At 37.7% G+C, this 25,357-nt stretch overlaps 1 protein-coding gene across 9 annotated transcripts in view; it reads left to right on the plus strand.

Annotated features, from left to right (window-relative positions):
- Positions 1-25,357, plus strand: part of SLC4A10 (solute carrier family 4 member 10) — a 164,358-nt gene that overhangs the window by 90,323 nt on the left and 48,678 nt on the right. For all 9 annotated transcript variants that reach the window (XR_010072083.1, XR_010072085.1, XR_010072081.1 and 6 more), the window contains 2 exons: positions 4,023-4,183; positions 17,279-17,467. Coding sequence is in view for 4 of the 9 variants with exons in the window: in XM_063342268.1 (XP_063198338.1) it covers positions 4,023-4,183; positions 17,279-17,467 (350 nt within the window). In the remaining 5 variants the exon portion in view is untranslated. The remainder of the gene's footprint in view (positions 1-4,022; positions 4,184-17,278; positions 17,468-25,357) is intronic.

Below are 25,357 nucleotides of genomic sequence, written 5' to 3' on the forward strand. Positions count from 1 at the left end.
TTGTTTCTGACGTGCTTGTTTACTTTAGTTCATTTTCTAATCAGCGTAGGCAGGCCAAAGCTCGTGGAAATTTACACAGATTATAAGATTACATTAGGAACATTGACTCTTGAGCAGGCTCTAAGTGAATACATACGCTAGGTCTCTGCTGCAGACACGACAGACTATAAAATAGATCATGTTCAACTCACCCACTTCATATTGTGCATCAAAATGTAACTGAGTCTACAATGAAGTGTGCGCACTCTTTTATTGACTTCTGAAACATCAATGGAGATGACTTGAGAAGATGTGACGTGTGTGTGTATGTACAGACACACATCTGAGTATTTTTCCTATAGTGACATACCTTCCTGAAACTCCTGTTCCCATGTTTTGTTCCAGCAAGTATGCTATCAGAGGAGCTACCTGTATGATTGATATACCTGTGCTAGTCTTTACCAGTAAAAGAGAACTGTGAATGAAGCTGATCTTCTATGTGAGCAGACACAACTAAGATAGCTCTAAATATATTCCAAGCAGATGGGATACATGACAATACACAAATAGGGTTGGTGGTGTTTTCTTGGAAGTTACAAAAGGCTTTTATTTATCAACCATATCAATTTAAGGGGTTAAACTGCAAAAGTAAATATATTGAAATTTGTCTTTTTCTCTGAGAAACTAATAAGAGTAGAAAATTGGCAAACTTAGGATCCATGCCTGAATTTGGATTTCAAAGCCATTTCTATCCTTGAATCCTATACGTGAATTCAGAGGGGTGTTAAAATGGTATTATGATACTTAAAACTACTTGAACACTTAGAATTGAATGACTATGTGCAAGATCAGAGATTTATTTGTTTTACATTTCCTGCTTCTGTTTCTTATTTGATATGTTATAAGCATTATCTGACATAATAGAGGAATTGTTCTGAAAAGATAAAAGGTCATAAACATGATTTGCCCTTGATGACATGAGTAAACTCAGATAATGCTTATTAAAATCAAAATAGAAGTTTATTCAAAATGTCAAATTCTCTCAGCTGGGTATGATTTATGTTTATGTACTAGCCTTTTGTCTCATTAAGTAACAGTGTACGTTAATGTGTTTAAACACGTAAGTTTTAGTAACAGTAGGAAATTTGATGCAAACCATAGAATTACACTATTCAAATTGATTGACATTCAGATGGAGGTGATCTTGATGGCAAGTGTGATTATTTGAGCAGTAACAATAATGTCCTATGGATTTTTATGTGGTGTGTAGGCTTTGATGTCTGATTGACAGTATAAACTCTAATTAAAGCTGTTTTCATGATTTCTTGTCTTATGTGTCCCTTGTAAGTTACGAGCTCTGGTTATGAGCCTGCCTCTGTCCAGTCATCTTTCATAACAAAATCTTTAAGAACATGTCTTTTATCACTCATTTATAATCTGTTTAGAATTGGTCATTATATTCAAAATAGGTAAGATCAAGGACAGACTGCAGCAGTATAATCATCTAAGCAATGTTGAAGACTTTACATGAACAGAAAGTAATGACAGTATGAGGTTTCTGATGAGATTCTGTAAGAATCTATGCTTGGATCATTGTTTTTAGGATATATGTAGCATGATTTTAAATCTTTTTTTTGGATCAGCATAAAACAGGATGATGTTACATCAGAAATAATTTGGAATACCCAAGTACAAATATCATAATCTTATAAAACTCCTAAAGAGATTAGAAACATGCACAAAAACAGAGTTATGAGAAGATAAAAATGAAGATATTTTGCAGTGCCCTAGGAGGCAATAGTTTAAGCAGGACAGTTAATGCACCATGTTTGTGATGTTATGGCCACAAGTAGGTCTGGCATATTTTTAGCGTGGAAACATGAGCGCCATGAGTAAGCTAGGAGAAGCCTCTACTTATGGAGTTAAGTGCAACTGCAAAATGACGAAAATGAAGATGATCTTTTTTTTATCCTTCTCATATGCTTCTTGGTAACTTTCTTGAGTTGTTGTAGCTCATCTTTTCAAACCATGGCTTTGAATTTGGTGGGGGTGGGATCTATTAATTCGTATTTGATGTCCATTTGGACATTGTTTTGAAAATCTATTTGGAAAACATCATGTGCATATGCAAATTAAATTTCATGGTTCCGCTCTGTGGAAGCAGATTTTTATGTGTGCCGTGTCCTTCTTTCTCCTTCTCTGGAAGAATGAAAAGGTAAAGGAGAAAGTCGGCCTGGGCCGGGAAGAGAAGAGGGATTGCAATGAAGGGAGTGGAGAACAAAGTCTGATGGAGAAGAGGTCTCATGGGAAAAGATGAGATGCAGAAGCTGGCCAGCACAGAGGAAATGGAGGGAAAAATGTTTAAATACAAAGAGGAGCAGGAGGCTAGACCCAGGAGATTGGAAATTTTGGAGGAGCTGAATGGGGGCAAATTGTATATGCAAGTAATGGGAGAGTGATTAGGATGCAGCTGGTACCGATAGAAGAAATGGAATGCATCAGGAAGGGAGCAGATATACTTGTGACATATATGGTCACTGATGAGGTGGCTGCTCACAGGCTGGCGTCAGAAGGGGAAGAACCTGGTATGCAGGGACCGAAAGGAGGAAAGTATCTAAAATATGGGTACACATGCATATTTTACAGGTAGGAGCAGAGCTAGGCAGGTGGGCCACGAACAGAAGACAGCTGTGTTACTGGGCTGTGAGGTTTGGTAAAACTGGAAATTGATCAACTTTAGAGGTCTTAAGGCTCTACGGTTCCCTGCTGTCTAGAAATAAGTGTGAAGGTGCTGTCAAGGTGTGAGGCTCGGCTTGACTTCTCTGCTGTGTGGTCCATATAAAATAGCTGAGTGCTGTTGGGTCAAGTGATAAATGCTTTTGCTGTGGCTGCAGCTGTTCAAACCTTGTCAAGCTGGCAGGCTGCATGGCTCCACACAGCAACATCTGCGTATGCTTGAAAAACTTAATAACTTTAATTTAAAATGCTTTTGCATATGTCAACAGACTCCTCTTTTTTTGTTTTTGTTTTTTTTTTATTATTATTATTATGATTATTCTTTTAACATTTTTAGTGTAATTTTTATCAGTAAACAATTAAAAATTGTGCGAGAAAGTTCATCCAGCTGGTTAGTAACAAAAGACTTGATCCTCTCATGATGGTTTCATGTGTCCCTTTACTTCACTGAAGTCTCCAGATTTACACTGAACCTGAGAACAGGCAAATGAGATTCAAAATAGTGAGATATGATGGTGCTACTGGATTCTAAGTTGTATTTCTTGTCATCCACATGGCTGTTTTGCCTGAGTAAAGCCCATATTTTGGGGCTTGAAAGATTGTTCACAAGTGTTTACATGTTGCTGCATTGCTTGTGTGTGCATGTATGTGCCTGTGAGGTTTTTCATTTTAACTGACTGAACTTTTAAATGGAAAATATCCAAATTTTGCATAATGTTTTACTGCCTTTATGATTAGCTTAATGGAGTTAAGTAACTAACAACTTAAACTGACAAAGTTAGTTTGTAACAGTGTCTTTTGTGAAAAGATTATGGTGGTGATAATGGATAGATTCTGTAAAGCCTGACTATGTCAGTATATTTACTTTAAATGAAAAGTGTCTTTTCTTTGTCGTGTTTAGTTCAAAGTGAAGACTAAATGGAGAAAATTCTGCTGTGTTTTTATTATATATAGCTTTTCTTTTTCTCTACCACAAATTCTTCTTCTCTCTCCTTTTCATACTACTGGTTGTTTTATCGTAGAAATATCATTGTATGCCAAAGATTTACTCTTGAGTTTCTGTAAAATACAATAATGATTACTTAATATGCTTCTTTTTTCATCTCTGTGGTCAGAATTTATCTTCAAAAATGGTATAATACAGCATTATATGGGAAGAAGCAGGCAAGGGAAGTTTCTCATATTTCCTAGAAAGAAAGAATAAAGTGAAATCCAAAGACATGTTTAACAGTGATCTTTCAGTATCCATTGAAGTAATTTACTTTTCATTTCTTACGGACAGAGTTATAAAATTGTTGTTTGCACAGGTGGTTGAAGTTTGAAGAAGATGTAGAAGATGGTGGAGAGAGGTGGAGTAAACCATATGTTGCCACACTGTCACTTCATAGCTTGTTTGAGCTGAGAAGCTGTATCCTAAATGGCACAGTTCTTTTGGACATGAGAGCTAACTCCATAGAAGAAATTGCAGGTATGTATCGATGTTCCATTTATTAGTTCTGAAAAGTAATCATAAAAATCAAGTGCTTACAATATTGCTTACAAGAAAGCTATTGTATAACAATCAGTTCAATTTAGAAACTCCTGTGAAATATTTTTCTCAATATATTAGAAAAGAATCTAATGTTTGACACAACTGATAAATATTTTATTTATTTTATTTTTTAATAGACTTTTTTCACAATCAATTTTTATGTAAAGGCAAAATTAAAATGGAGTTGAGAGGACAGGTTGGATTTGTTTCATTAGATCTGGCATGTTCTCTGCTCCTGCTGTGCCACCTCACATTGTGAACGATGCCTGTGCTAACTTCCACAAACTGAATCTGCTGCTATGCTAATTGCAGACAGTCTAGCTTAAAACAATTTAAATTATAGAATCATAGAATGGTTAGAGTTGGAAGCGACCTTAAAGATCATCTAGTTCCAACCCCCCTGCCATGGGCAGGGACACCTCCCACTAGACCAGGCTGCTCAAAGCCCCATCCAGCCAGGCCTTGGACACTTCCAGGGATGGGGCCTCCACAACTTCTCTGGACAGCCTGTTCCAGTGTCTCACCACCCTCACAGTAAAGAATTTCTTCCTAGTATCTAATCTAAATCTCCCTCTTTCAGTTTAAACCTCTCGTCCTATCGCTACACCCCCTCATAAAGCCTCCCTCCCCATCTTTCCTGTAGGCCACCTTTAGGTACTGGAAGGCTGCTATAAGGTCTCCCCAGAGCCTTCTTTTCTCCAGGCTGAACAACCCCAACTCTCTCAGACTGTCCTCATAGCAGAGGTGCTCCAGCCCTCTGATCCTCTTCATGGCCCTCCTCTGGACTTCCTCCAACAGGCCCATGTCCTTCTTATGTTGGGGGCCCCAGAAATGGACGCAGTATTCCAGATGGAGTCTCACGAGAGCAGAGTAGAGAGGGAGAATCCCCTCCCTCGACCTGTTGGCCATACTTCTTCTGAGCAGCCCAGGATGTGGTTGGCCTTCTGGGCTGTGAGTGAACATTGCCGGCTCATGTTGAGCTTCTTGTCCACCAGGACCTCCAAGTCCTTCTCCTCAGGGCTGCTCTCAAGCCATTCTCCACCCAGACTGTATTTATGCCTGGGATTGCCATGACCCAGGTGCAGGACCTTGCACTTGGCCTGCTTGAATTTCATGAAGTTTGCATAGGCCCACCTCTTAAGCCTGTCAAGGTCCCTCTGGATGGCTTGGTGTTATCGGCAAACTTGCTGGAGGTGCACTCAGTCCGGCTGTCCATGTCACTGACAGCACTGGTCCCAATCCCGACCCCTGAGGAATGCCACTCGTCACCAGTTTCCACTTGGACATCGAGCCGTTGACCGTAACCCTTTGAGTGCGGCCATCCAGCCAATTCTTTATCCACCAAGTGGTCCATCCATCAAATCCATGTCTCTTCAATTTAGAGATAAGGATGTCATGCAGGACTGTCAAATGCTTTGCATAGGCCCAGGTAGATGACGTCAGTTGCTCTTCCCCTATCCACCAATGCTGTAATGCCATCATAGGAGGCCACAAAATTTGTCAGGCATGCCCTTGGTGAAGCCATGTTGGCTGTCACCAGTCACCTCTCTGTTTTCTGTGTGTGTTAGTAGAGTTTGCAGGAGGATCTGCTCCATGATCATGCTGGGCACAGAGGTGAGACTGTCCAGCCTGTAGTTCCCTGAGTCTTCCTTTTTTTCCTTTTTGAAAATGGGGGTTATGTTTCCCCTTTTATAGTCAGTGGGAACTTCACTGGACTGCCACAACTTCTCAAATATGATGGATACTGGCTTGCAACTTCATCCGCCAGTTCCCCTCAGGTGCCACAGATGAATTTCATCAGGTCCCATGGACTTGTGCACCTTCAGGTTCCTCAAATGGTCTCAAACCTGATCTTCTCCTACAGTGGGCAGTTCCTCCTTTTCCTGGTCCCTGCCTTTGCCTTCTGCAACTTGAGGGGTGTGGTTAGAGCCTGTGCCGGTGAAGGCTGAGGCAAAAAAGTCATTGAGTTACCTCAGCCTTCTCCATATCCTGGGTGGCCAGGTCTCCTGTTTCCTTCCGGAGAGGGCCCACATTTTCAGTAGTCTTCCTTTTATCACTGACATACCTATAGAAGCTTTTCTTGTTGCCCTTGGCATCCCTGGCCAGATTTAACTCTATTTGGGCTTTAGCTTTGCTAACCTGAACCCTGGCTGTTCAGACAATTTCTCTGTATTCCCCCCAGGCTACCTGTCCTTGCTTCCACCCTCTGTAGGCTTCCTTTTTCTGTTTGAGTTTGTCGAGGAGCTCCTTGTTCATCTATGCAGGCCTCCTGGCATTTTTGCCCGACTTCCTCTTTGTTGGGGTGCATCGCTCCTGAGCTTGAAGGAGGTGATCCTTGAATATTAACCAGCTTTCTTGGGCCCCTCTTCCCTGCAGGGCTTTATCCCATGGTACTCTACCAAGAAGATCCCTATGAGCATCTCTACCATAAGCATCCCAACTTATGATGAAGTATTCATCATAATTACGTATCATGAAAACAGTTTAAAAACCATATCTCTGAGTTGAGAATGAAATCAAGAACAATAATATTAAGTGTAAGTTTTTAAAACATTTTAAGATGCCTTAACTTTAACTAAAGTTGAGTGCATTTTTTCCAATGAAGGTGTATTTGGCAGTTGCAATTCTAGAGCTTTTGAGAACAGCAGTAGCAGAAAGCAAGAGAACATAATAGACAAGCCTTGTCTCCCAAAAGTATAAGTGAAATTGAGACTGAATGCCATTTTCTGCATTCCTGGTGTTTCCCATGAAGGCTATAACTAGTTACTGCAGGGGCCTCTTTTTTTGTAGTGCATTTTTTACTATAATTAAGAAGGTTGTTAGTGGCTGTATGTATGGACCTGAAATGCATGGCCTCGAGGAGTCCTAAGACTACAAAGGTTGCATGGCTGTGCTGCAATCATGCAGTACAGTCTGGAATGTTTATTTCCCTTCCCAAATATAGCAGCTAATTTAATTAGATCAAGCAATCAGCTAATTTGAATTAGAAGCAATGGATTTGATTGCTTCTACCTTACTGTATTTCACACCATTTCTGAAAATGGTGCTATGTCTGTAAATCATACATTTGATATTTTATAAAAATCATAGAATCATAGAATAGTTTGGATTGGAAGGGCCTTTGAAGGTCATCTAATCCACCCCTCCTGCAACGAGCAGGGACAACCTCTTCAACTAGATCAGGTTGCTCAGAGCCCCGTCCAACCTGACCGTGGGTTTTTCCAGGGATGGGGCATCTACCACCTCTCTGGGCAACCTGTGCCAGTGTTTTACCACCCTCATTGTAAAAAAATATCTTTCTTATCTCTAGTCTAAATCTGCCCTCTTTTAATTAATGTATTATACAGTATATAGCTATTTTATACAAATATCATATTAGATTTATGGTATTCTCCATATTGCAAACTTTGCTTGAAGATCTAACATGATGCAACAGATGTAAATTGGGAGAAGAGCACGTGCACAGAGAAATGGTGCCTGAGTGGTTGCTGGGGCCTTTTTATTGCCTAGTCACAGACGCAAAGTAGCACGTTAACAGAAAATGTAAAATACACAAATAAAAATACAAACCTTTTGTTTAGGTAAAGGTACAAAAGACAGAGAGAGCAAGAACGTTTTCTAACACTTAAGATTATCAAGAAAACTACTTTATGGATGATATGTAAATTTATGTAAGGGCCAGATAAAATCGATATTAATTATTTACATTATCAGGTAAGGGAGATACTGTTCAGTGGGCTATATTTAACAGTGGAATTAAAATTGGTGCAGCTAGTGGTAGCTGCTTTTTGCTTTACCTTTCCTAAATTGTTTATGTCAAACTGATGTAAGGTATTATTAATCCCGATCTGCAGAAACTTGCGTGGGTTTCTACTGTGTGCCGAGATCTGATTCTCCCATGAATCATGGTCTGAATCAGAGCTTCAAAATTTGTCTTGATAATGATAAAAGATAAACATGAAGAATAAAAAGCAGCTGATTTGAAAGAACAAAGGTATTCATCAGTATGCTGCTTTATTATTTATTTAATTAAAAAAAATCAAGAAGTACTTAGATCAGTTACTTGATGTTCTTTTATTGCTTTTTTGCTTAAATAGTACACTAGGAGTTTTGAAGCATGAGCTTTACATTTTTAATGCAAAAATCACTCACCTCCTTCTGTAGTCGGCTAAGAGATCTCTTCCAGAATTGTTTTCATTTAAGTAGGCAAAAAAGTAAGGATTAACACAATCAAAATAACTTCAGACAACTTCCTTTTTTTTCTGTTTCTAGAAGTTATTGTATAGTAAGACCACAATGAATTCACGTTTATAATCTCTTAATCCTTAGTTAGTTGTAGTCATTTTGTTTGTTTAGTTAAAGCGTCCAAGAATTCCAGATAATTTTGTTTTGAAACTCATCACAGATGTAAGTTGTCCTTCAGTAGAGAATTTGATGAGTTACTGTAATGCTATTTTGAATTAGTCCTGCTTCTGGGATATCTTCATTTGTTGACTAGAAAAACTTGTTTCTTCTGAGACAAGGCTTTAGGATGACTTTCATGAATTGGCTTTCACTTTAAAAGTACCTATTGTTGTGGCAGATGTGGGTGTATTTTATTCGTTGGGTTTTTTTGGTCGAACTGGTAGGTATCTCTTTCTGATAATGTGATCTGACACATGATAAGGTTTTCTTGGGTCTCGCTTTGTCTTTCAGAGAGGATTTTCTTTTCCCCTCTGCACACTCAATAACCAATAGTGTAAATTTTTTTTTTTTTAAACAACTTTGCGGTGGGTTCTTCTGGCAAGTGAATCATTCTATCATTCTGTAAATTACTCATGTTCTGTGTCATGTTTCTTTGAAAAGATTTGCCGCCCCCCCCAGTAAACAAAGTTGCTATTCCATTTGCTTTCCTGTATTATTGTTATTATTATTATTGTTATTATTAATATTAATATTATTATTATCATTAGTGTTGTAGTAATGTTGTTTTCCTCTTCCTCAATCGAATTCCTTTGTAATTTGGTACTCTAATACTACATATGTAGTTCCTGCTCTCCAGTACTTCCAAAATGTTACAGTGAGTGCGGCACACATTAGGCAGTGCTGAGAGGAGGAAAGACTTTTCATAGTAGTGGTGCCAAACACACCACCAAGATATGTGTGCTAGGTTTGTTAGAAATTTAATATTTCCAAAGAATATGACAGGCCTTTTTCCATATAAATGACTGCTGGACATGAAGATTAGACAAAACTTGTATCTCTCAGAAAATCCTTTCTTGTCTGTTCTGTTCAGTTGCTATTCACCGTCAGTAGTTATAATCCTACTTAGCGTGTGCTATACATTGCAAACATTGTTTTCACCCTGGAGTTGGTATGTATTCCAGTTGTATCTGACAGTCCTGACACTTTAGAATTTAAAGAAATGGTTGCTCTCACTTGTTGGCTTCACTTCCTTTCAACACTTAATTCTTCTTATTTTGCTTGCTAGACATGCTCAGGCTGGGCTCATCCAGTGATCCTGATGGTCACTTTCGATTGTTCTTTTCAATGCCACTGTATATACCACATGTAGGAGAATTTGCAAAAATAGATTGTACGCTGTGGTCTTAAGTGGTACTCCTAAATTAACTTGTACTTCTGATTAACATTTTATTACTATGGGTTTTGTTTTTTAATGCAACCTGTTGAAAATTTTGCTGCATAACTATATCGCATCATATCTTTTGAGAACAAATAAACTAATTGTGCACATGTACTTTCTTTTTACTTGCCTTAACACTTTGTTAGGGAGAAATGTGTGTTGTGTATTTGTTGGTAATGTCTTGCTATCTGGACTATATTTCTATATCAAATTATATGTCTGTAAATGCAGTGCCAGTCTTCGTATCCTTGAAAGAGGTATACTTAATCTTCGTTGCTAAATTGAGACAAAGAATTCCTATTTGTTTTAGTCAAGGCTTTTAATCTAAAACCACTTATTCACTGAGGCATTAAACTCTTAGCACTTAGTCCTTGAAAATGTCTTTTATTAAAGTATATATTTTAAAACCTTAATGGGCTTGTAGTAAAATCTACAGATTAAAACCATCTTTTATACTGTTTGCATGGCTTTGAGAACATTTTGTTTTTCATCTCTGGAAACTCTGATAGTTCCACATAAAAATATTTTGGCACCAGTGACGTGGTGAGAATTTTTAAATCAACCTGTCTTCCAGCATGTCCATTCTTTATTAGCTTCTTTTTCATTCCAATTCTGTCTTATTAAAAAAATGACTTGATCTACAAGACTAAATTTCTTTGGACAGGCACCCAATTTTCTTTGTTGATAAAGAGCTTATTCATACCTATGATGCTGAATTCACAGACAATATCTAATTATAATAAAGACTTCTGGGATGAATTCCCAACATAGTCATCATGCAGTGAAATAGCATGTTCATTCCTGAAATTTCTCAAATAGTTCTTAAATTTTTTAGGATGAATTTTATTTTTCCCTTGAAATTCCTCTGCTGAACTTCAGCCTGTTTAAAAATGCATTTTTATTAAACGTATTTTAGGATTTTTTTTAATTACTATTTTTAATATGTGACATTCTTTTTTTGTACGTCTTTGCAGTGGCTCCTATATCGGTATGCTAGCACTCCATGCACAAGGAATTCCTTTGAACATTTGATGTAGTAATATTTTATCGATCACTTCTGTATAGAACATATGCTAAAAGGAAGTCTGAAAAATCTATGTAATCAAAACAATTTATTTTGGAACTTGTCTCTTGAGGAGGTATTTGCCAGAATCTGGCTGCACCATTAGAGAGCAGCTTCACTGTGTTGTTCAAGTTGGCAGATGAAAATGTTCTCTTTTGATATTTTCATTTAGTTCCTTTGAAACCATGTAGATTCTCAGATTACCATCTGGTTTTTTGATTGTAACCACTGAATGAACCCCAAAGGTTCTTCTACTTAACATATGATGCCATTTTCTGTCGTTTGGTTCAAAAACTGTTCGGTCCAGCCTTTAATGGCAGTACTTTCTTTACAACATGAATCACAGATCTCGCGTTTTCTTGTAGTTGTGCAGAGTGTACTGTGAACAAATGTCAAACCTTGTCAAATACAAACTGTGGCCTCAGCGTTGCACAGTGGTGCTTTGGCAACTTGCACATGTTTGAAATATTAGATAGTCCCATTTATTTTAAATAGCTTAAATGTAATAATGGTTTATTTTTTAAATTCAATTTTAAACATTCCTATGCTTTCCAATCCAGAGATCTGACTGTTTTTTTCCCAAGCAGTCTTTTGTGTGTTCCTCACGATCAAATTTTCAATCAGTGTAACAGCTTAATCTTGTGATTGAGGTCACTGGACTCTGTGCTCAACAACTCAGGGCATTACATCCCAAGTGTGCCATTTTATTGACTTCAGTAATATCATGTTAAGCTTTCAATCTGAACAAGTCTTTTTTTGCCTTTGTTTGCTTTAAGCTATATCACTTCATAATAATAACAATTTAAACTGGCTCCAGTTTAGATTTTATTTCACTGGAGCCTTTTGTTTCAGCTGCAACACTCTGGTTGTGTTGTGTTTCTGACAGTGTTTTTATGGTAAATTTAACTTTTATTACAAGTTTTTGGTCACAGTGACAAAGCATGGGATTCCTTGTGAGCAATCTGCTTCTCTGTTTGACCCTACACCTGCCTTTTGTTCAGCTTTCACCCTCTCACTTAGCCAGGTTTTTGTGTTTGTTTGCCTTACTTGCAGCTTACCATGTGGTGATTACAGAGAAACCTTTCTTCTCTTGTCTGCAGATAAATTGTAAATTTCGTACCAACTTCTAAGTAGCATGGCATTTTTTGGTTTTTGTTCTGTATTTTCCCATGTTAACCACAAATCTGGGAATTTTTTAGATTGTGCAAGTCAATCTCAGCTTTCATTTTGTGTGTAAAAGACAGAACCAATGTCACTCATGGCTCTTGTTTTGTATAGAGATGCAAAATAAATTGGTTTATGAGGTCTCCATTGTTCTTTTGTAGCATCCACTGTGCCATGTTAGCATAGCTCTGACTTACAGCTGCTTGCTGTCTGAGCTGCAAGCTGGGAATTTTAGTCTCTTCTCTACTATTTACAGTTTTGTGAAATGCTTGCTCTTGTTCTTCAGTAAAATTGCCTGTTGTAACTTTAAAAAGCAGACATTTTTCACTCTCCATCTTTCCTTTTCAAGTAATTCAGCTGAAATGGTGAACAAAGTAATTTCAGGTAGAGCTGGAAATAGAATCTGTCTCTCGGTGTGCTGGAACGCTCTGCCTCCTTGGATGAGTGGGCTAAATCCGCTGGCTTAGATAGCTTATTTATAATCACTGTTGTAAACACTGTAAACAGGTCTTGGTTCACAAATGCAGCCCAGGAATCCTAATTCTTAGTTTTCTATTGCTCCTAGTGCCTAACTCCCTAGGGAACCGTATATTTGGATTCCTGTTAGAGACAGGGTGAGATAAAGGATGTCATTTCAAGTGAATGTCTTCCATAAAGCACTGCTTTAGGGTTGCTTGTGTTTTCTTCTTCCCTGTCTTTAAGGGAAAGGAAACAATCAGAAACCAAATAAATCATGGCTTTTAAATTAGGTTTTGTAGTCAGCTATCACTGCATTCATGACACACACAAAAGCCTGTGCATTCTATTTTTTATCATTAATCTCTCATTTTGTCCTGCAATGGCATAGTTATAAAATTTGTAAGATTGAGAGGTGTAAATACTGGCACCTTGGCTCGTATATACTGAGTTCAGTTTCTTCTGCTGTAAACTGTCAGTGCTGACCTATATCAGGAGGATATGAGCCCAGAAATTCACAACTTGTATTTCATCTTGTACGCAGATGGGAAAAAAAAAAAAAGCTCTGGGTCTTGTTTTTTTACTCACCACTGCAAAAGTCAGGCCCAGTTTAGACTCTTTATTTGTTAGTAATTTCTTTCTGGACTTCACAGGTATTTTGGTGCAAATACAGTATACCTTCTATAAATTTATTCTATGTTTCACCTGTGAGTTTTGTGTAGTATTGTATGTGAGGTGAGGGGCACACTGTGAACCTGGAACAATGGGGAATGAGCTGTGGCCACATTTGACTGTCTCCTTACTGCTCATTTGCTTGGACCTGGGATGGCTCCACGTGGATCTGGCTGCATGCCCCTGTACAAAGCTGCAGCGTGTAATAGATGTCTCCAGAGTGAGCGGAAGCATCCAACCTGCTTTTGCATCCTTGCCGACCCTAGAGGTGGGACAGATGCATTTGAACTGCTTTGAAGTGTTTGCTGTCCTGATGCTCTTAATTCACAGCCTGGGTAAATTGTTCACAGGTGATGAGGAGTTACATTTGAGTTACTACAGTAGCTTGTTTAAGTACTCACATTGCTCACATTTACTCACAAAATCAATTTTATATAAGTGATGTATTGTAACTGAGTCTGAATGGAGAAAACATTCTTGAAATTATATGAAAACCCAAGTTTCTTTGAATCTTTTTGAATGACCAGGGCAGGAAGAATGTCTGTCTTTAACAGCTTGAAAAGTTATTTCATGGTTCCAGTATGAATCAAGATTCCTTACTGAAGAAACACCCTACTTCAGTGTTCCTGATATCAGCAGAAATGGTATGGTATGAGCAATTAATAGGATGGGTAACACTGTGCTGGTGGATATTCCACACATTGCATCTTGCTGGAAGATCCATGTGGTTCTGAAGCATCCTTGAAAATTAACCTGTGTCTCTGGTTCAAAGGGGGGTCTGCAGAATTTAAAAGGTCATTCAAGAGGAAAATCCTTTAAAACAAACAAACAAGAAATCCCCAAACCTTTGTTGCCAAGTATAGAAACCCTGAAGAGTCTCTGTTGTTAGACAGGAATGTACCTGAGATATAGTGCTGTGAAGTTTCAGGTCTGTATTGTTTACTTTGTTTTGTCATTTGGAGTTTGGAGAAATGGCCATGTGCTCTAAATACAAAAGTGAAAAACAAGGCTTTGAAAAGCAGGTGCATCTTCAACTGGTGGGAGCATGTAGGATCTTCTCACAGGATTAAGAAAATAGAGCCTGTTTTGAAAATGAGATGTTTAAAATGCTCCTGCCGTTTACTCTCAGACTTCAACCGTGTTGCTCTTATTTTCAAGCTTGTCTTTGCAATCAAGAGTGTTATCACTGACATTGCAGAAGCTTGGGTTTTTAAAGGGTATGTTGAAAAACTTAGGAAGAAACTGAAGTGGAAACCCATAGGTGCTGATGGAGACAGTCTTACTATTCAAATCTGTTCAGTTCAGGTCTTGAAAAAATAGTCAAAATACAGCAATCTGGCAGTAATTTGACTGGATTTAAACTCCTACAGCTGCTACTGCAAGTGGGTCTGTAGTAAAGGAACTGGAGAGGAGTGTCAAGGCAAGAAAACGCGTCTTCACTCTTTCCAAATCTGAATGTGTCTTCTCTTTTTACATGTGGTAGCGGTGCTACAGTAAAGCGGAACTTGTAAAAAAAGAAAACTAAAGGTAAGCCACTTTCTTCTCAGTTTGGCAGGAAATAAAAATTGTTAGTCACCACATTGGCACTAACCCTATGGCTTGTGTTGACTGTTAACGAGTCTAGCAGAACATCTAGGCAAGGAAGAGGATAGGGATATGGTTGTCTTTTTCCTGGCATTTTCTTTTTCCTGGCATTTTTCCTCCTCAAGTGGATCATCTCAAATGTTGACATCATTCTCAGCAGTTAATATGTTTTAACATTTGATACGGAAAATACTGCAATTCTAGGAATGACACCATACAAGTGGAGTTCCACTGATCTGTAAGCAAGCTGATGACCACAACTCTAAATTTGTGTGTTCTAGAGGAGTCCTCTTTTTCAGCTCTTCCTTTTTATTTCTGTCTTAGAGCAACTCAAGGAAGGTAATATTTGTTTTTGCATCTTCTACAATTTGTCTTTTGGTCATCAGAATTAAAAAGGAGCAGGGAGAGGATCATTTCAATTGTGCTTTAGCACAGACGCTCTATGTTATTTTTTTATTATTCATTTTTTTCCTCTGAAGATCCACTGTCATGTTACAGAAAGTACTGGCCTGTTTTGGGAAACATGACATGCAAATTCATGTACTAAGGCTATATAAAGGGAAGATAGTCTTATCCTCAGGGCAGAGGCAGTTCCTCAAAAGGCAGTGGAGTTGAGCAGGAAAATTAATCGGTTTCTTGGAGCTGGAGCTTTCTTTTCTTTTTCTTGTGGGTTGCAAATTCTTGGCTCCATCTGAAAAAAATCTGCTGAAGGCTTTCTCTTGAACTTGTGTTCGTTACCTTCTCTTTTGCCTTTCTGTAACTCATCTTGCTGCTGTGCCTCTTTATTTCTTCCATGAGAGTCTAGAGTAATAGAAAAACTGTGTTTGTCTAGGCTGGGAGTACAGTGATAACTGACCTGGTGGTGTCTGAGTTAACCCTGGAGATAAAAGTGCCCTTCAGAGTCAGGTGAAGCACCCAAAGACAGGTTTTATTAGTTTAGGCACACCACCAGGCAGTATTACTCTTTGGCATGAGCCATTCAGTCAACACCGTTGTTAATACTGCACAGAATGTAATTGCGGGAGAGGGTCAAAGGCAACATGGAAAACCTCTGCATCACTCTTCATTGTGAGATGTGGTTACGTCTCATGTTTACATCTGTTGGCAGCTGCATTTTTCTGTGGACCTAACCTTGTCTTTTTGTGTGTGTGTGGTCACAGAGATGTAAATTTGTTGGTATCTTCTTCATAGTAACTGAAACATTCAGGTAGTTTGTTGTTCAGCTTTTAAAGCAGCTATATGTATGATACGTTGGCTTGTTATGTGGATATTGAGAATTCCAGAAAAACTGCTGTGTTTTTTAAATGTATATACAATGCATAGTTGACTGTTAGCAATTAAACTCTGCTTTTAACCAGCATAATTATTTAATGCCTTTTATTATCTCTCTTCTTTTCTCTTGCTTTTGGGAATTATCAAAGACCTGACAAATATGTTTCTACTATGATGCATCTGCTTTTTATTTTTTCTGTTGTGCTTGCTTTTCCACTGAGTTTACTGGTAGATATGAATCTGACTCCACGACAGAATCATGAGCTGTCTGAATTTTCAGTACAAGGAGTTTTTGACTCAGCTTATTATATCACTATTTTTGTGCAGTACAGTTTCTTCCAATGGATATACAAGGACAGTGTGTATCGTACAGAATTTCTTTTTTTCCTTTCTTTTTCTGTTAAGTGTAATTACTGTTGCTAGCAGGATTTCCCAAATAATAATTAAAAAAAAACCCCACAAAATTCTCAACAGTTCTTTCCCATTTGAAATACATAATGCATATATTTACAAATAGTTTTGAATATGAATATGTAAGAATATTTTCTGCCAGTGGACTGCAAAAATGGTTGTAATTTCTTAGCAGGGGGATCAGATTCACTCACACCTCCATGCAATGATTCTCTTGCAGGGACATGTACATCAGGCCATAGAATGAGATTAAGTATTTGCAAATAATACAGCAAATTTTCCTGTATTGCTTTATCTGAAATTTCTTTATATTTTAGTGAAAGTATTGTAATTATGGTTATAAGAAATAAAGCACTAGACTGTGATCTCCTGTGGTAAGTATAAAGGGAATACAAAAGGTGTTTCCTCACAGCATTCCAGTCCTTTGTAGCAAATAGGGTGGGGGTTATAAAAAGGGAGTTATACGCATTATTATCTTGGGTTTAAAAGCATTATGTATGGGGTTGCCTAGGGACTGACTTCAAAGTTACATAGGTTACCTTAATTTGGGAACTGCGTATCTTTTGAGGGATTGACTTTTTTACATTAATAGCATCCTTTTTGTTTTATTTTTTTTTTTCCTGAGACTGAAACACTTCTAGATAAAACTTACTGTTTAATTCTGTTATGTTAAAGGAACTGATACCTTTAATTTGTAATCTTGTATGGTACTAATTCTTATGATTGCAATTAAAAATAAATATTTCCTTTTTCCCCTCTTTTATTATGTTTATGTATGTATTTTCAGATATGATTCTGGACCAGCAGGTGAGTTCTGGGCAGCTCAGTGAGGATGTTCGTCACAGAGTGCATGAGGCATTACTGAAACAGCATCACCATCAGAACCAGAAGAAGCTGAGCAACAGGATCCCAATTGTGAGATCCTTTGCTGATATTGGAAAGAAGCAGTCTGAGCCCCATTCCATGGATAAAAATGGTAATGTGTTGCTTCATTTTGCATTTTGAGCTTTCAGTAACATCTGCCTGTTCGATATTGCATGTGCTTTGTACCCACAGCTTGAACTCAGTGTGATTCTGCTCTGAAAAGCCACTGTGTAAAAGTGGTACCTTTTACATGAGAGTGGTTCCTCTTTTGCATTCAGGAACACACCTGTTTAAATTTGAAATTCAGATATCTGGCACAGTTCAGGGCTGTGCAGGGTTATTCAAGGGAACTAGCTCAGGTGTTGGAAGCAGGCTAGCTGTGTTAGTGTGCCATTCTGTGCTGGGTAATTGGCATGGCACGTTATCCCCGGTGCAGCACAGCTTGTGTACACTTGTGGTGCTTTAGGCACCCTGTGCGATTCTTCAGATTGAGCTTGACCATCTTTGCACAGTGTTGCTCTGAACTGTGGACGTGCTCCATTAGTGCCAGAAATGTGATTTGACTATTTTTGACTTCTGTTGACTATCCAGGGCTGACTTAGTTTCTTAGTCTATGACAGCGTATGCATTAGCTAGCGTTCAACTCATGCTTCAGATTTCATAGTTCGGTTTGAGGGGTTGGAAAATGAGAAAAACATTTTCAAGATGACACTATTGGAGAGATGCTGCAAGAACTGTGCCTTATTCTTTCAGAAAATCACTTTTTGGAAAATCACATTCATGAAAATATGAGAGCACGTTTTCAGAGTAGTTCTGCACTAAAATATTGGCTTAACTCTTTTCTTTCTTGCTTTTACAGAAGCCTTTATAAGCTGTGCTGTTGTTATAGTTTAAACATAATTAAAGATCATTCCTTGTTGCCCCTTCCTTATTTACATAAACACAGGCCCGTGTTATGAAAATTGCAGCCAAATTATGCGAGTATTTACAATTAATTCACAAGAATTATACATTGCACAATTACTGAGCCTCTGTATCCAGTATCATAACAATAGCCGCAACATTTTTGTCTGAACACCGTTGGACTATACTGACTCTTTTTCCAGAAATCACCTTAGCTTTGGTGAAATCTCAGTGCCTTCTGCTGTCTCTTTGGTTCAGGGCACTACTGAGCTCCCCTGTCACCCTGGGGAGTGGGGAGTAGCACTGGGAAGGTGCAGGGTGCAAGAGGCAGCTGTGTGCCGTGAGGCACAGGGCAGAAGACGAAAGAGTAGTAGTGCGGGTGATCTGGAAAGATGGGGCCGTTGATATAAAGATTAAGTTTGGTTTCAAGGAAGGACCTTTTGTTTCAATCATTGCCGTGTAAAGGTTTAATAGGTACTTCTAAATCTAGACAATTCCCTGGGGAAGACTTTCAGACCTAAAAGGCAATGTATAATTTCATCTGAAGAGGATATTAAATAGAAACATAGTAATTACGCCAAAATATCATTTTAAGAGTAAGGAAAAATAATATTTAAGGTGTGTGTGATTATACATGTGGATGCACAAGAGTAAAAGTATGTAGAATGATTGTCCACCCTTTGTAAGGCAACGTTCCTGTTGATTTGTGCAACTCTTGCTGATGACTTTAAACAAATATTCAGGAGACGCTTAAGAAAGTTAATGCTATAATGTTCCTATTTCTCAGTTTCCACAGGACACAAGTTAGCAGCTTGCATTCCGTAAGCTTTTTGCACTAGATTTTATATAACCTATAAGCAGTAGGCCTCCTTAAGAAGACCCCACAGGGCAAGCTGTGAAAGTGCAATTTCAGTAACTTTCTGTTACTGTTACAGTTAGTGGAACTGATGCAGTAATTCACTCCAGAAACATCTCACTTTTGTGTAAGTTTCTTCTGGGAACCTTCATCTGTCTATCTAATTCGCCCCAAAAATAGATTCTGATCAGGACAGCACCTAAGTCCATATTAAACACACTAATTTTATATACTTGGTGGTTAAGTGATTCCGTAAGCAGGAAGACACATAATTCTGCAAGATTACTGAATTCCAGTTCACGTGCTTATGCAGAGATACCTCAGAGCACTCTATCCCCTGGTTAAAAAAAATCACTTAGTCATTTTGACTATGTTAATTTAAACTAAGTTCAATGCACCATAAACAATACAAATCTTAATAATTTTAGGAACATTTATACGAAGGTAAATCATCTTTTTCTCTAAATTACAGTGAAGAGTTCCAAACCCAGTCTTTTTGGACACAGATGTCTTTTATTCAGTTTGAAGCATTGCTTTTCTACGTGCATCCTTTAAGTGCTAATGCATATTTGGCAGTCTTCTGCATTGACCTCATCAAAATGGATGATGGCCCTGTGATAAAGCAAAGAGGGGTTGGTTTATTTTTGAGTTTCTCTCTTACCATCCATTACCCTGTTACATTAAAAAGTCTGGATCTTATTTTATTGCATGAATTGGAATAAAATCAGTATTTTTTTTTTTAGAAGAAGAAAATTCCATCTGGATTTTTGGTTTTAAAAGGAATCACAATTTTTTCCCTTTTCAAGACAACAGCAAATAAAGCAGCTCATTGGGCATAGTAGGAACTATTGCCCCAATATTCCAGGATTAAAGGAGTGCGGAAAGCGATGATTCTGCAGAGCTGCCTAATCTCAGGCACACTGACCACTACCTCTTCTGGCTTACTCTTAGGTATTTCTTTACCCTGGGTAACTTGCCATGGTATGTGGTGTGTAAATCATGCAGGAATCTACACTGAAATGCTCAGCGTTAGGAACTCTGCTGTCCTTAGCAACTTGACCAGAGGTAGTAACGAGGTTTCTGATAATTTTCTTCTGCTGCTGCCTCATGACCCAAATGCTAGAATTCAGCTACAGTGTTATATATTTCTTTTCAGATTGCCATGGAGCACCTGTACAAGCTTCTCGTAATAATATAAAAATGAGTTGTTAAAATGTAAGTTCAGATCAGATGAAAGCAAAGGAAAAAACAGCTGAATATGTGTAAAAGAAAGCAAAATTAAGGGATATAAACACCTTGCATTATTGTCAAGAGTGTGCTATGAGGCACATCTTTATTTCCTGAGGATAAACTGGTAAAATGCAATCAAGGCATCATTTTAGTCTGCTTATTCCCATTACTGCACAAACACTGTGTAGAATGTATGAACATAAAATGTTCCATATATTGCCAACAGGAGCAGTATTGTTCTCTCTCTTTAATACAAAAAAATACATTAAAATAGTAAAATATTTTATTATTGCTTTTACTTTCTGGATGAGAAGCTGAATTCTTAGGAAACTGCAGGGAGAAAAGCAGATCATCTCCGGTACTACTGATGAGCCTACAGCTCAGTTCACCCCGATCAGAGTTGGCAGAAACAACAAGTGCCGGGAGCTTTAGAAGGGCCACTTAGTCGTACCCGTTGGAATGAGGCGGGGGAACTTTGACACTTCTGCACAAAAGGAAGTTCTCCGTTTGGTTAAATTTGGGTTTAGTGTAGACAGTTTAATTGATAACAGTCCTTAGCAGTCTGTAATTTATTAAATAGGTGGTTCAGAGCCATCAGTCCTTGCCATCTGGGTTACGTGGTACAAATCCCTTCTTTGTCCAAGTTCTTGACTATGCTAGCTTATCAATGTATCAATTTCCAGGTATTCAAGAGCAAAGTCTGAAAATGAAGACGTAAACTTAAATGTAATATATGGCTCTGCTGCTGACAGACCACTGTGATATCTTTGCTGGAAGATAGTTGCACATATGTTCTCCCTCCACTTTTTCTTTGTTTAAAAGTCTGTCAGACCATCTAATTAATTTGCTTTGTATTTAGTAGTATTATCTTTTGTTTACAATGGCTGTTCTTCACATCCTCTGGAGGGCTAAGATGTCAGGGTGCTATGGATTTACCATGCATTTTTAATGCTGCCATGCTGTGTTTAACTTTCACTTTTCATTAAGCATCAAAACTGTGAGAATTAAAAGCCTGCTTTTGATGTTCCAATAAAACCCGACAGTCAAATTTGGCATAAGAGTAGGAAAAATGATTTTTTTTTTTTAAAGTCTAATTTGACACCAAATACCCAAAATAGAGGATGGCAAGTAATTTTAGCATAAATACTGTAAAAGGCAGGTAGAAATATGAATCTTTGTCATTAGTAAATCATCTTTAGAAAGCTTGGTTTGTAAAGCAATTTAACTTGTTTTTATTGAGATCGATGGGTTTTTCACCCTGATACCTGTGTCTGTAAATTCCTATGACATGGTCTAAAAAGCCAAAGACAATTGCAAATATATAACAACTTTCTATTGATAGGGGAATGCTAAAATATTGTCATAAGCCCCTCCCCTTTTATAAAGGGTTCTGCAATTAAGAATTTAATCGTGCGTGCCACAGAATAGTAGCTGATTTGATGAAAAGGTGGTTAGGAAAATAAGTTTTCATCAACTAAACATTTCAGTTCTTTTGACTGGCTATTTCACTTTTAATCTGGACTTCAGAGCGCGTGTGTGTATATATGTAATGAGATCTAACAGACCTTTTACTGATTAAAGCCAAAGAGGAAGGAACTAGGGGTGAGGAGCATGGCAGGATAAGTGACTTGTAAATTGTATTTCCATGCACCTTGCTAAAGTGTTCTTTATCCATAATAACATGATCTTGTGCCTGTTTTGTGTTCCATACATATGCCATTTGTAACTGCTTCTTCTCCCTTGATGTCAGAGCAGACATGTTATTAGTGTAAAAATTGTGCCACACATCATGTCTGAGTTTGGGAAATTCTGAAATTCGAAGGAGAGGTTTATTGATATGCCAAAGAGCTTGAAGGAAGCAATGGCATATTAAATTAGGGATCTTCAGAGTTAACAGCATGACCTGTTAGAGCAGTTAATTTTGACATATTCTTTTTCAAGCCTTTTTCCAGTTATTTCAGTTAGCAAGGTCGGCTGGTTTGGACTTCTTCATTGTTTTATGGCAGTTACGAGCACACGCAGAGGTGTTTAAGACTATGCTTGGCTACCTAATTTAGGACAGTATGCTTTAGTATCCCAGTAAGTCTAAATGACCAGTTATGTGACTGTGTTTTTTACTTTCCTCAGTTTCCTAATCTCTCCTAAACATCAGTTCAAGCATTTATGCCATAACTCAGTTTACAGCATGTGAAACTCTGATGTCAGTACTACCACGTGGAGAGAGATGGACTTTACTTGGGGCCATGTGAAAAGGGTAGGGATGGGTTCCTAGGTATGTGACCGTGTTCCTACGTTTTTGGAATAAGTCACAACGAATGCCATATATATGCCCAAGTTTTCTGTCAGTATGGATCTGGATCAGGTGGATCACTTCAGCTTTACTTGAAGAGAAGGCAAACTCAAAGATAGTTAATTCTAGCTTAAATTAGCTAATGCTCCATTTCTTGGTTTATATTCTTCTCAAATGTGTATATTTTAATCAACTTGTATTATCCACAGGTTTTTATATTACTAAAATGTAACTTGAATTTATGAACATTTTCATCTGATATTTATTCTTTCTTTCTCCACATTTCCTTGTACCCATGATAAAATGTGTAATCTATATGTATAAAACTGTATCATTCATCTTTGTATTTCTTTATTTTGCTCTGTCTTTGTTGTGTCTGTCTCTAACAGGCTCATCTCATCTCTGTATCTTCCTCATCTCCTATCCTTTGGGTTCTGTAAACTCCCTGAAGGTTCAGAGGTAGTATAAATACCTATTCTTGCTTGGGCTTCAGATCATTTCAAATGTACACCCATGTCTTCATCTCACTTTCTTGACAGCATGCAACTTCTTGCTATAGTGATTAAAAAATACCTCAGGCCTTTGTCAGCAGCTGTGGCACACTTAAGAGAAGCTTGTGTGGAATGATGTTTTTTGGGGAAAAAAGTGCCATTTCTTTATAAGTTCATTTTCTTACCGCAATTTGTAAAACCGCAAACCATAGCATTTTAGTTAAAACTGCATGACTTCACGTGAATTATGCTTGAGATTCAGGCCTAGCATTAGAAAAACAGGTAAAGTGACTTTTTCCTCATCCTCTTAAGTTATGTATCATTAGCGAGCACCAAATACGCTTGTGGTTACGCAGGTACAATGAGAGTAAAATGGTTCTCCACCGATTTAAAATGTTATGCATCAAGAGGACTAAAGGTCATACAAATTCAGCCTGCAAAGATGGTATCACTGCTCTGTTAGAATTTTACCATATACTTAGGAAAACTTACTGGTTTTCAGTCCTTGATTTTTGATCTGGACAGTGTGTCTATTTAGATTTGGAAAATTGGTGACTAGTTGCGGTGAAAAGCCTGAAAATTGTTATAGCTGGTTTGCAAATCACAGCTTTTTTTTTTTCTGAATGGGAAGAAATCTGTATGGTCTAGAAAAATAAACAACTTCTTTTCTGATTCAGTTTCCTTTGATGTGTCAGTTGCATCCAGTTTGTTTCCATTAACTGTGATTTGTATCTGAACACATTGTTCTTGGTTTTTGTCATAGTCTTGGATTTTGATTAATAAATACAATACACATAGTTAAATGTCTTGAGCTTTAAATTTTAGGGAGTAAGAGTATGTTGCATGTGACATTAATTTACTGGGATTATTATTTTTTTTTCGTTTGGCAGGACTAATAGTCTCAAAATGCTGACCTCTATCTGCAAATGCAAACTTCTGTTAGTGTAACAAATATGAACCTTATTTTGATGGATTTTGATTTTTAAGTGGCTTGGCTTTGCATGACAATATTTTTTATGTGAATCTTGCTCTATTCAAAGCTCTGGCAATTTCACATTATCTGAAAAAACTGCTCTTTTTTATGTACACCAATTTAAAATATAATTTTAGAAACTGTGCTGATATTGGCTTTTTAATACATAGATAAGCCTTCACACCCATTTTAGTGTGGTGTTATCTGTTAGGTATTAAGTTCCTTTGTATGTAGGCTGGATCTTTCAATGATACCCCATTGTGCATTTGTTTGATACTTTAAAATACCCGAATGGCTCTCTGATGAATTCTCAAAGAATGCAGCTCTTCAGATGCTTTATGTAGGTGGACTATAGGATAAATCAAGGCTTTTAAACTTTAGATTTATAAGGACTGAAAGTACTGCATTGCACTCTTAAAAAATAAAATACTGTATTTACTCCATACAATGTGTAAATAAACATTTTGCTTGAGATCGCTGGAATGGAACTGGCAAGGACAGGGCATGGAAGATCTGAATAAATCTTGCTGCTCTTATTCCCTCTTATAGGGAGTCGATGGTTTATGCCTTCGCCATACTTACCAACCTAAACCCCATATTGCCAACTCAAAGAAGTAATAAACCATCACAAGTGTTTTTTTCAGAGCAGATGTTTAAAGCCTGGCTAGAGTTTGGGGTTAGTTCGGATTTTGGGGTTTTTTGGTTTTGGGTTTGTTTTGTTTTGTTTTCTTTTGCACATAGTGCTTTGAAAGCTTCCATATTGTAAAGATAAACTTTGGAGAAAACTTGGATTTAGTGTGCCTGTGTCCCAGAGATGGTGTGATGCAGTGGTGACTGTTGACGTTTTGGTGGAAATCAGACAGGAAGTGCCTTTTTTTTTGTTTACTTTTGGTTTAGTCTAGGTATGATGTGACAGCTTCCCTCTTCATTCACATAATTCTTTAATTGATTGTTGCTTCATAGGACCATCGTGGTGCCAATAACTGTTTCCTTCATTCAGAGAAAACAATCAGTTGTTGAAATTAAAAATGGCTTGAGGATAAAGCACGTATATAGTTGCCAACATGCTTTAGCAAACTGAGTAATGGCGTTGGAAAACCAGTGGTGACGCTGGTGATGCCAGTGTTCACTAGGGTGCCATCAGTACGCTTTTGGTCCTACCCCACTGGGGATTACTCATGTGCTTAATGGTATTCACCCCAAAGACATTTACTTGAAGTCAACATGAAATTATACACAAAATTAAATTAATTTAGAAA

This window comes from Chroicocephalus ridibundus, chromosome 7 (assembly GCF_963924245.1).
Source record: "Chroicocephalus ridibundus chromosome 7, bChrRid1.1, whole genome shotgun sequence".
NCBI classification, from domain to species: Eukaryota; Metazoa; Chordata; class Aves; order Charadriiformes; family Laridae; genus Chroicocephalus; species Chroicocephalus ridibundus.